Source organism: Drosophila rhopaloa, unplaced genomic scaffold (assembly GCF_018152115.1).
Source record: "Drosophila rhopaloa isolate 14029-0021.01 unplaced genomic scaffold, ASM1815211v1 contig_167, whole genome shotgun sequence".
Taxonomy (NCBI): domain Eukaryota; kingdom Metazoa; phylum Arthropoda; class Insecta; order Diptera; family Drosophilidae; genus Drosophila; species Drosophila rhopaloa.
Genome location: NW_025335047.1, coordinates 422449 through 435024, shown reverse-complemented (window position 1 = coordinate 435024; position 12576 = coordinate 422449). Strand labels below are relative to the sequence as shown.

Below are 12576 nucleotides of genomic sequence, written 5' to 3'. Positions count from 1 at the left end.
TTGCTGATGCTTATCGAGAGCTTAGGGGTAATACTTTGATAAACTTATAGTGAGTCTTCAAAAGTATCAAAGATAACTGTTATTATTGTATAGAGCCAAGAGATAGTGCTTTATCAAATGTTTTATTTAGGGCATTAACCACGTTTTTTTATCACAGTTTTAAAGATCCGAATCTATTACAATTTTTAGCGTTCGCTTCATATAACTATTATAACATTGTAAACTAGTTTTAAGCTTCAGATTTCTCATAGTAAAAAAGAGTTAAAATGTGACATACGATTGGACTTTGAATGTACGTACCTATACCAAATTTAAACCTTTTAACCTACCTCTAAAGACTTGTAATTCGATGCTCTAAAAATCTGCATTCAAAATTTTTAATTTACCGTTGATCGAATTTTTGACCCATTTTCATGTAAGTTATTTCTAATTTTCCGATGACTTGTTTAACGTTGACCCAAAATTGGTCTTTGAAAGTCCACAACTTTACCAAACTTTATCCGATTCCAAAGTGGCATACCTCTAAAGACTTGTGGTTCGATTCTCTAAAAATCTGCATTCAAAATTTTTAATTTAACGTTGATCGAATTTTTGACCCATTTTCATGTTAGTTATTTCTAATTTTCCGATGACTTGTTTAAAGATGACCCAAAATTGGTCCTTGAGAGCCCATAACTTTTCCAAGCTTTATCCGATTCCAAAGTGGCATACCTCTAAAGACTTGTGGTTCGATTCTCTAAAAATCTGCATTCAAAATGTTTAATTTAACGTTGATCGAAATTTTGACCCATTTTCATGTTAGTTATTTCTAATTTTCCGATGACTTGTTAAACGTTGACCCAAAATTGGTCTTTGAAAGTCCACAACTTTACCAAACTTTATCCGATTCCAAAGTGGCATACCTCTAAAGAGTTTTGGTTCGATTCTCTAAAAATCTGCATTCAAAATTTTTAATTTAACGTTGATCGAATTTTTGACCCATTTTCATGTTAGTTATTTTGAATTTTCCGATGACTTGTTTAACGTTGACCCAAAATTGGTCTTTGAGAGCCCATAACTTTACCAAACTTTATCCGATTCCAAAGTGGCATACCTCTAAAGACTTGTGGTTCGATGTAAGTTTGATGTAAGTTTTTTTTATAAGTTTTGATGACTTGTAACAAGGAGACCCACAGTTGGACTTCTGGAGTCTATACCTTTTATAAATTTAGGGCATTTCATAAAGACATACTTTTTAAGACTTGTGGCTTGATTCTCTAAATATCTATATTCCAATTTGTCAAGTAAATTGTAATTTTAGTTTAAAGTTTGCAACGCTGTAAAGTCACATTTCCGACCCTTTAATGTATATGTATTCGTGATCATCACTACCACGCGAGTCGATCTAGCCATGTTGGCCTACAATATAAAGCTCCTATAAACACAATCGGGACTTTTTCAAAAAGTTATAGTTAGACAAAATTTAAATATAATTATGATAGAAAAAATGCGATTTCAGATCAAATTTGACGTTAAGTTAAGGATTCGTTTCATCTTTTAATCCCACATATGAGTTGAGTTATTATTGCAAAACACACTTTTCTGTTTGGTCGGTGAGACACATGAATAATTGAATAGATAAGGCTATTCAGCATCTGCAGTTTTTTTGTTTGCGGTAGCCGCAATGCCGTAATCGGTGGACCTCACGACTTCCACTCCACTTGGCGGCTCATCTGCCAGTGCACCGTTTTGGCTGCACCTCCATATATGTGGATGGCCACCTCGGCACGCATTCAATTGGGCAATCTTAATGATGCCGAATGTTGGTTAAGTGGCTGCAGCTTCAGCGCCGGCTTCCACTTCATTTATAGCTCTGAGCCACAACTCCAACTTCAGTTGTGGTAATAATTGATGTCCATCGACTCCCCTCTTCCTTCCCAGAGTCTCGGCTGCATCTGTCGCAACATCCGCGTAATGAGCGCCCCTCCGGTCCCATCTGCCACTTGCCATCTGCCACCACGTCCCCATCCTTATCTTCATCTATATCTTCCATTTTGAGCACTTGCACGACAGCCATTGAAGCTGAGAGTACTCCATGCACAGCAAAATATTTGAAATTCGAAATACATTTTTATTCAATCTTTAAAGAAGGTAGGTGAAAAATGGTTAACGTCTCACATTCTTTAAAAGCCTTGTTAAGGAAACAATTAAACAAGAAATATAGCATTTTAGGGTTTTCAAATAAGTCTCAAGTAATTTAAAACCAATAGTTTTGTGATTATATACCCATGTCACGAGTATTTAACATTTTTGTTAGCTTTGCGTTTCACAGTTTAATTTTCAGTCTCTACAGATTTATTATACGGACAACACTCCCGATGTTTTTTAAACAGTATTTCCTGAAAGGAAATACATGTATCTGCCTCAACGAAATCTATGTACATATCTGATTTTAAAACGCTTTGCACAGTGTATTTGAGGATAGGCCAGGGGTTACAGCTACCTCATCATCGAGTTGAAAAGTGAAAGGATTTTTAAAGATGTTTGGCTTGGTATTTAATAAACTCACATAAGACCAGTGACAACTCGGTTCATGGAGAGCTTCGAAGTCGTTGAATTGGAATTGGTCTATGTGAATGGACTGTCATTACGAGATCATCGAGTGCCTTGGAGGTAAACAACAAGAAACGGGGTCAGATGTTGTTAATGATGAATTTAACGAGGGCATCTTATTTCAGACACTTTCCATCGAAGTTGAAATAAAAACATTGCAATGATTTAACGGTGACAAAATTTACTATTTTTTTTATTGTTTTCATATTTTTTTTGTTGTTTCTTTGTTTGTTTCATATAAAATAAAAACACTTACGAGCTAATAATGCGTTATAACACTGTCTGGGGTGTTTACCATCTTGGTGTTGTGGGTGTTGTTGTTGTGTGGCTTTCATTTTCAGTTTTTCTTGTATTCGTGTAGAGTGAGAAAACTATTTACAAGGGTTACAAAAAAGGCCAAAACGAAGCCCCGGATTCGAGATTCGTTGAGGGTACGAGACGAAATTCGAGATTGAGTTTGGTGTTCTGGGGTTCCGGGGGAACGGGGTGTGTTGGAGTGTGTCGGGGAACTGAGAGGTACAGTCGCTGAGTTTTGGAAGGGGTCTTGAGATGGGGAACGATTAAAAGGGCGCTCCGTAGCTGCCGCTGGGCCTCGAGGGGGCTCCATAAGATCCAGATGGGGCGCTGGGGTATCCACCGCCACCGCCACCGCCTCCCTGCTGCGAGCTCTGCTGGGCGAACTGGGCCACCTGGATAGCCTGGCGGACGCCTTCCAGATCGATGCCCACTACACGGCCACCGCCGCCGATTCCCGGAGCTCCGTAGCTCGAGGACGGAGGACCATAGCTGGTGGACGGGCCACTGGGATAGCCACCGCCGCCACCGCCACCTCCACCGCCGCCGCCGCCGCCGCCGCCCTGCTTGCTCTCCTCGTTCAGCAGGATCTGACGCACTTGCTCCAGCAGCTGGGGATCGACGTTCTGTCCTTCGGAGGTCTGGAAGCCGCCGCTCACAGCCTGGAAGCCACCGCCGCCACCGCCTCCGAATCCACCGCCGCCTCCGAATCCGCCGCCGCCTCCGAATCCGCCGCCGTGTCCACCGCCACCACCACCGCCTCCGCCGCGGGGATAGTTATATCCGGATGGTGGCTCCGCCGCGGCCAAAGCCGCCAGCGCGAACACTAAGAACTGCAAAGAGGTGACGAGGGATTAGTGTGTGGTCAACATTGGCCATGTCCGAGCCAACCAAAGTGCAGTTAATGTCAGGCCTAAACATAATTTTTTAAAAATGTCGTTCGTTAGACAGTATTTGTAATTATTTTCATTGTTTGGTCCTACAATTTCTATTAAGTAAATTATGCTGAAGAAACTGTGCAATTAGTGTACCCAACTTGATTGTTGCAGTTTACAGAAGGTGATTATGAAAAGCTACTGTTCTGTTGATTTTATAATCTCCAATACAAAATTGATGATATTTTTGAAATCCCTGAATATGTTCGTATCTTCTTTATCGGAAGGTCTTTTGTAAAAGCGAATGTGGAGTTTTCTAAGCAAAGAAATTTTAAAAAAGTTTCTTTTCGAAGATATTGTGAGCGGTTTGTTGTCTTTTTTTACGCTAATGTAGAATGGTACTCTTTAAAATCCGTTTTAGGCCCGTTATCCGTTTAGGTCCAATGTTTTGGTCGGCTGCCTTGAGTCCTGCGATCTTCAGGATCCTCTATCACTTACCACTGAGAAGGAGTTCATAGCGACGAGTTGGGTGAGTGTGTTTGTTGGGGGGAAGAGTTGAGTAGAGTAGAGTGGAGTAAATTTGGTTGCTTTCGAGTGGGGAACCAGCGACTGAATGCATCTCCCTAGCCAGCAGAGCTACTCTTTATACCCGCCGGTCTTCAGTCTTCTGTCTTCAGTCTTCAGCTCTTCGGGCCAAGTCGTCCATTCGGCAACGTCATTATCGCCAAACTTCGTCCACAACTTGTTTTTGCTGCTGCTGTGCGCTTCTCACAATAAAACAAAATTTCCAAATGGAAAACAACGTAAAGACAGAAGAAAAAGAAAAGGCCGAAAAAAATAAAATGTCGCTAACGATTTTGGTATTTGAAATTTTCTTTGGCACTTTCCTTCGATTCGCGGCGGACCAGGAAGTGATTTTTCCCACCACCGCGATTGATACCAAAGGTAAACAACCCAGCCACAAAAATTTGAAGCCAGCCCAGGAGGATCATGGAGGCCCAAAAAATATATTTTCGGCCATGAGGGATGGCTCCACCGACGAAACTTCAGTTCGCATTTCCCGTTGCAGTTGCATTTCAATTGCTAGTCGCAACCTGGGCTCGTCATCCATCAGCATCAGCGTCACATGGGCACGAAGATTACGAAATGGGCTGGGAAATGCGAATCGGGGGAAGTCAGGGGGCAGAGGCCCCTATACAATACGTATAGTCGCAATGTGGAGCAGTAGGGCTCTGGCACCACGGGGCGTATAATTAACGTTTCACAAGGAGCCAAATTAAAATTATATTTGCACAAGAGTGGAGCAACAGCAAATTTCCAAAATTTCCCTAAGACGTGTTTATGTTCGCTAAATATTATAATAATATTATCTAAAAAACTTTTGAAACAGTTTATTCCTCGTAGATTCTTATATTTTGGATAACTTTTCTTGATAAATAAAAAAACTCTTTGATGGTTCAGTTTCCTACAATATTATTACATGAGGCATTATCTTACTAATCTTTATATATGTATGACAATGTCATTTAAATTTCCCAGCTTAATGTTAAAAGTTTAATGTTAAAAAAATCAAAAACGAACGAACTGCCAAATGAAGGTGCCTCTGGGGAATCGGGATTGCGGTTAAGACACTCATCTGACCTCGAAAGAAGCTCTGAAACAAGAAATCTGCCCTGATTCTGGCAGAAGTGAAAGAAGCCCCCGATGGAGCTGGATTGCCCATTGTGCCCATTATGTCATGCCGGTGGATGAGCACTTGTGGAGTCGCAGATGGCGGCCGAAAAGGTGCGATTAAAATCACAATGAAAGGGAAGACGACTGCATTCGACTGGAAATGAAACTGGCAGTAAATTGGAGTAAATGAGGTTTATTTACATCTCGACACACACTTTCGCGAAGACGCAAAACCGGCAATGACTTTGACTCCATACAGAGAAAACTTTTCACCAAAGGCAAGTAAGTAATTTTGCGTAATTTTCAATAAATTGTAATTGCACCAAAGCTTTTTTTTTAATATAAATAAAACTATACTTTTTTTGTTATACTAAATGGGTTTGAAGTTTAAACCAATTATTTGCGGAAATATTTTTCCATCCCCATTATCAAAAAATTATTTCCAAATACATATGTTTTAATACCCGTCAGACATAGAATAAAAAGGTAACAAGTAGGAAAATTGATATATATCTTCTTTTTTAATTCATAGTAAAAAACGTTTTCTTTGAGTGTACCAAGGGCGCCTTGACTCTTTAGAAACCTTCACGCTCCAAAGTGAAGGACTTGCTGCATTGCGTATATGCGTGCGTTGGGGCACGATCTGCAATTGAAGTTTGGGTCTTCAACTGGGGATCGGGTTCGGTTTTGGGTTTGGGTTTGGGCTTGGGTTCGGGTTCGGGGGCAACAATGAGATGAAAGTCAACACTTCACACTAGATAGCGGAGGCAGCAGACCCAATGACAGTGCGCTAAATCATTTTCGTGTCTCGGAACTGTTTTGATCAGCTGTGGCTGCCACTGTCGTTAATGTTAATTCGGTTTATTGTGGTCGAGAGATTCCGGCGAAGGTCTCTCACCCATCGATGTCGTAATTCAGTTTTTGTCGGGCTTCACTTTCGGCCGTGTAATTGGAGTAATGGGAAAAGGTCACTTGCAAGACTGGAATTGGTTCGACACAGTCGTGTATTAACCTTTTATTTAATCAACAAAAGTATGCTATTAAAGCCATTTGTTTTTACAACGTGATTTTACTTTTGTAATAATATTTTTTACTATTATCTTTTAATTGGGTTAGGAACGTTAATACAATTAATTTATAATATGTTCTAAGGAAACAAATGTCATCATAATATTGACACTTTCAAATTTTAGAGGCGTGTAGTTTTTGCTCAATTAATATGGGATGGATTGGTGACCTTTCGTTTGTCTTGGCTTAAAATCACCTTTGATTTCTGACCACTGAATATAAGTACATATAGTTGCACGAGATAATCGTAGGAGTTTATTAATAACTTATAATTCATTACAATGAGTTTGTATTGGTTTATCTCTGGCGCTGCTTATTTTTATTCGCGATTTGCAACCTTAATGGCCGCTTTATTATACATCGTGGCCTATCTGAACATCCATCATTAACACGTCTTCCAGTAGGTCAACTTTGGACAGTGATGGCGATGGCTTTGGCTCTTGGTTTTCGCCATTCGCTCTCTGTCCCAGTCTTTTTCTTAGTTTTTTCTTAGTTTTTTTGCATGGCCCGAACTGAAACTCATTATGCCTCTTTGTGTGCGTGCGTAATTGTTATGACACTATAATTGGGCCAACAATAGCAAAACAAGGCAAGCCGAAACAAAAATAAAATCCCTGGAAACGAAAAAGCTGCCAACTGACAGACGCACGTAAATTTTTAAATCGAATTTGAGATTTCTTTTGCAACTCGTCTTTTGCATAGGGTACAACGCCCCCGCCCAAAAACTCAATTGAAATTGCAAGCCAGTGCTATATTTGAATTTTAAGTTTGTTTGATTTTATTTTAAGATTTCACAGCCTATTTCATTGGAGGAGTTTTAAGAATTGCACGTGGTAAGGGACTTGGTATAATCACATGCATTCCTCTTACTCACAGACTCTTTCTAGAAGTAAACAACTTAAAATCTTTATGTCTATAAAACATTTCAATTTGCAGTAATTACAATCAAGGCTTATACGCACATTAGCACTGTTGCCTTTTAATTTTTTCTTAAACATGCTAAGTGAGCGACAGAAAATAGGAGCTAGAAAATACCATGAAAGATAATCATTCTTTACTTTTTTTTGCGTCTTGATGATTTCTCTGATTCTACCTCACCTGCTGATCAGTTCAGGTGCATTTGGGCTTCAAGCATGCCAATCGACTAACGCACAAAAACTGCCTAGATGGTTAATGATAAAGATGGGTAATTTTTCACAGTCGCAGATGAGGCTGATGGAGCGACAAAAAACTCATTATTCCGGCCTATTGATGACAAGGGGAGAATGCCCGGTGCGACAAAGCTGTAATTGCGGCGCTGGTGAAGATGAGTTAGCAAAATGTGTATTTGACCATTGATGTTGGGACGCTCATTCTCTGCATGCAGGTCCGTCGAAGCTGGCGGATTGCCGGGTAGGCTACACAGGTTACATAAGTCAGCGAGACCCCAGTAGCGGTAGCCAACCGTTACAGAGGAAAAATATTTTCTTATTTTAATATTCAAATATATAACCAAGTTTAAATAAAAATACATAAATATTTTTTATACTGGTTGTATATCTAAAAGCTATATAGCTATTATAAAATATGTGAAAGCTTTTCTTTCTATTTGCAGTTCTTAATATTAATATTTAAAATTTTTTTTTTAAAAAACATTAGTTTGTATAAATAAATATAATTTGTATTGTATCAAAATAATTTTTCTGAGCAAATTTTTGGAGTAAATAATGAAAATATAATCTATGTTCATATCTGATTTTAGATTAACCGTGCAGTTATAGTATGGCCAAACGTCAACCCAATCCCGCCGACGACCATCGAGAGAGGTCTCCTCCACTCCTCCACTCCCCCACTCCTCTTCCGCACCACATCCACCTGGGCGAAGTGACGTCGCTTCTGTCGTTTCCTCGTCGCGGTAAAACGGGTTTTGTTTTTGGCGTGCGAGGTGCTCCTCGCTTTATGTAAGTCAAGCGCGGAGACCGAGGCATGGAGCCCAACGACGCAGTCATGGAGTTGGAGCGTGGAGCAGGGAACTTGGAACATGGCAGATGAGTAGAAAAGTCGCCGGAGGTTGGGGGAGGCGGTGGGAGGTGGCGGAGCAAATGCAATGCATATGCAATGCGAGCCGACAATATGGGCAACAACAGCATTGAAGTAAACACTTAAAGAAAATTGTTAGCACCAACATTTTTAAAGTGAGCACTGATTTATAAGTAAGGTTGATTGAGTACCTGGAAAATGTTCAATTCTAAAAATGTTTTCTCTCTTAGCAATTGATGCAATAAATGCAAATGTTTTGGGGCATTTTATGACAGAAATTGAGGGATTTGCCTTAGGATTCATTATTACATTAATTTTGTTGGATTATTTCTTTGTGACTTGGTGTTCATATTCAATTTTTTAAAGTGCCACGACGGGCATGGAAAAGCCACCGTGGAATGGGAAATTGCTGCGACACGTTTTCGCCTGGGTCCGCTGGGATGGGATCTGTGACCGGTCTACCTCGGCGGTGGCCTGGTGTCGATGACTGTGTGTCTATGTCTGGGCCCACGTTTGTTTTCCGCAAAAAAAGACGCATCCACACTGGTCATTCTGCAGCTAACTTTAGCCTTTGGGTGCTAACCATTCGGGTGGCTTATGCAAAAAGCCACATCCTCAACTGTTCCACGACGAAGAGTGCCTTGTGCAATATGACCAGTTGTTCCACTCGCCATGTGGTCATCGCGATCCATTCTCGAGCTAGGGGTAAAAGTAAAAGTTCAAATGGGTAGTCAGCGGGGGAGGACTAGCAATCACAGATCGAAGATCGCTGTGGAGCTGCTGTTTCATTTAACCAACTTAATTATGCCACCTTTTCGCACGGTCAACTCATCTGCTTTCTGGCCATGGAAATGCCCCATTGTGCGCCGCCTCATTTTGCTATTTCGTTTTTCGCTTGCCAAAACGCGTAAAGTGGCAAAGCAGAAAATATAAATGGTTTTACGAGAGGGTCTAAATGAGTTAATTAGGTTTGCTGTCGAGAGGTCTTAACCAACACGAGTTGGCCATGGCAAAGCAAAGCCAATGAAGATGTCAGGAAGGGGGTAATATGTGGGTGTGGGGATACATTTAATACAGCATGAAACATGTTTATAAGTTAACCTACTGAATTTGTGTTAATCTCGGTCATAGATGTTTTAAATGGATTTATTCTTTCAGAATAAAAGAATAGTTATCCTTCAGAATCCCATCTAAATGTGTCAAAGTTTAAGAGGAACATTTTGGGTCACTATAAAGCACTGCTAAAGAAGGTCCATGGCTTGTTGATATAAAGTTTATTGTAATTACTATTCAGAAATATTGAATATTTAAAGCTTACTTTATGCGTTTCTACCTAAATATAGAAATCCCTGATCTAAAGTTCGTTATGGATATGCTTGGAAATATACACAGTTAGGTCCCGAGGAAGCATGCATTGATCCAACTCCTTGGCCAACGCAAAGTAGCGCAATCTCAGGAGGTGGGCCACCTCTTTGGGCTGCCGGTTCCTAGTAAAGACGCCTTTCTTGTTGCCGCCTACTCTGGTAATGGCTGAAACAGATATATTAAACTTATAGTTATCATAAAACAGTAGGTAGGGATAACCCACTCTGCGCAGTTCGGAAATCGGCAAAGTTCCACACGAACTCTCCAATAAACCACTTCTTTTCACGAAGTTCATCAAAGGCCTTGAAGTGCCGGGAAAAGAGCTCCACCTGATATTCTTCTGACCAAATAAAGGCGGGTAACTTTAAGGAGTCCGAGGAATTATTAGAAATCATACAAAAACAGGGTCCTATTCCCTCACCGAGTGCATGCCCTCCATGGTGTCCCCCCCATACTCAAACTGGATGACTGGCTTGCCGAACTTATCCCGCCAACTCTGGGCCTCATTCGTGAGCAGGTTAACAATCATGTCAGTGCGTCCCGAGTTTTGGTACCAAGAGTTGTAGCGATTGAAGCCCACGATGTCCAAAAACTGCGCCAAATGGCAGGTGGAGGAATTGGCATTGATGGCCGCCGTTAGAGGACGTCCATCAGCAATGCTTCTCGTAAAGTTCACCAGAGATCTATAGGAAGAACATCCTGATTAGCTGCAATATATATCTGGCTTACCCTCCACCCACTTGAAATATTTAAGGGCTCCCTGCTTATGGGATCGTGGCTCATTGGCCACCGACCAGGCCACTACGCTGGGATGGTTTCTGTCCCTGTGGATAAGTTGCTCCAGCGAGGACATGTGCTGCTCCAGGAGCTGCGGCTCGAAGATGTCAATGTTCACAGCAGGACACTCGTCAATAATCATGATGCCGTGCTTATCGGCAAACTGCATGGACTCCTCGGAGTAAGGATAATGCGAGGTGCGATAGGCATTGGCTCCAATCCACTTGAGCAGGTTAAAGTCGCGAGCCAGGAGCGCGTTGTCCAGTCCCTTGCCGCGGATCTAAGCAAAACCGAAATTAGTCGAGTACAAGAGTTTCTCCTTACCAAGACCCACATCGGAATCCTCGTGACGCCCAAATCCTCGCAGATAGAGAGGTTTACCATTAAGCAGTAGGCTGTCGTTGCTCCAACTAAGACTGCGAATGCCCACTGGCAGGCGGTAGGCATCTTGCAGGGCATCCGCCTCCTCCTCCTCATTGCTGGCCACATAGAGTTCAAACTGGAGGTCGTACAGGTAGCCAGGATCAGGATGCATTAGATATGGCCACCAGGGATTGGCATTAGGCACCAGAAGAGTACCATGGTAGACCGCTTTGTTGATCTGATGGACGGCCACTTGTCCATCTCTGTCCCTCAATTGCACCAGGAGATGAGTGGGCTGGATGCGGCGACCCTCCTGGCTGCCATCCACCCAAATGCGATAGTCTATGCGGCCCAATCCCTCAGCTGTGAGTTGGGTAGTGACCTTCACATCGCTGATGTGGAGCAGTGGGGTGGTGTACAGGTGAACACTCCTGTGGATTCCCGCGTAGTTAAAGAAGTCGAAGGTGTAACTCTGGACGGGTTCGGATCCGTGATCCGTGTTTGCCTCATAAACCAAACCCTGGGGAATGGTGCGGCTGCCCAGGCGATTATCGCACATCACCGTGATCCGGTTTTCCGCTCCAAAGCTGACCAATCCCGAGATGTCCGCTTCGAAGGGCAGGTGGCCAATCGAGTGACTTGTGGCGTTCCTGCCATTGATCCAAACTACTGCCGAATAGTGAACGCTGCTGAAGCGCAGCCAGGTGCGTTGGTTCACCTTCCAGGAGCGGGGCACAAAAAAGGTTCGTTCGTACCACACGGTTCCCACGTGATCCCGCAAGTTATCCGTGGTTATGTCGTTGTAGGAGGCGGGCACTGGCATGGGAATGATTTGCCTTCCAGTCTTTCTCAGGTTATTCGAAAACCACTTTTCCCTGATTCCCTCGAGGGGATCTGATGGGTCGCTCCTGACCAGGCGCCACATTCCATCCAATCTGCGCACCTCGCGGGTCTCCGAATCCCTGGGATACAGTAATCCCCTGGTAGGTGTGGGTATTTTCACCTCTCCATACTCAAACAAAGGGTATTCTTTGGATTTATCAGGGTTCAGAGGAATTTCATCTTCGACGGCGGATGCATTTAGATTGAAAATCGTAAACAGCAGACAGGTGGCAGGAATCCAAAGCCACCGCATCGCAAATTGGAGGTCTTACCGGCTAAAACAGTTTGCTTGTGCTGACTAATTACAATTCAACGACTATTTATCATCCAATTGGAACCGTTCCTCTTCTTCTTCGCCCGGCTTCTGATAAGAGCGGCTAAAGTGTGACCATCTTCATTACAATAACAATAAACAAATGTTTAGGAATTGTTCGCTTATATTAATTAATTAAATTATTATTTTTTTTTTTTAATAGTATATACCACTCTAAATGATATGACAAAAATTCTTCATACTATAATTTGTGATTACGGCATGAGGGAAAATTAAAAAAAAAATGTTTTCGACGGCGATAAATGAAAAAAGTTAATATTGTAATGTACGATTATGTTTATAAAAATCTGTTCCATTCATAAAAATCTAAAATTATTCTCATTCCTTTAAATT

At 41.9% G+C, this 12576-nt stretch overlaps 2 protein-coding genes across 2 annotated transcripts; both read right to left on the bottom strand.

Moving 5' to 3' along the window:
- Positions 1–2769: 2769 nt before the first annotated feature.
- Positions 2770–4370, bottom strand: LOC108045096 (glycine-rich protein DOT1). Its single transcript, XM_017124287.2, has 2 exons — positions 4260–4370; positions 2770–3719 (listed from the first exon to the last, which is right to left on the bottom strand). Exons 1-2 carry the CDS (start codon positions 4275–4277, stop codon positions 3153–3155), a joined length of 585 nt encoding a protein of 194 aa, XP_016979776.2. The 5' UTR covers positions 4278–4370; the 3' UTR covers positions 2770–3152.
- A 5411-nt stretch (positions 4371–9781) lies between these two features.
- On the bottom strand, positions 9782–12284 carry LOC108045132 (beta-glucuronidase). The gene is made up of 5 exons (XM_017124355.2): positions 10999–12284; positions 10628–10944; positions 10309–10570; positions 10111–10249; positions 9782–10052 (listed from the first exon to the last, which is right to left on the bottom strand). The coding sequence occupies exons 1-5, from the start codon at positions 12160–12162 to the stop codon at positions 9877–9879; spliced, it is 2058 nt and encodes a 685-aa protein (XP_016979844.1). The 5' UTR covers positions 12163–12284; the 3' UTR covers positions 9782–9876.
- Positions 12285–12576: the final 292 nt, after the last annotated feature.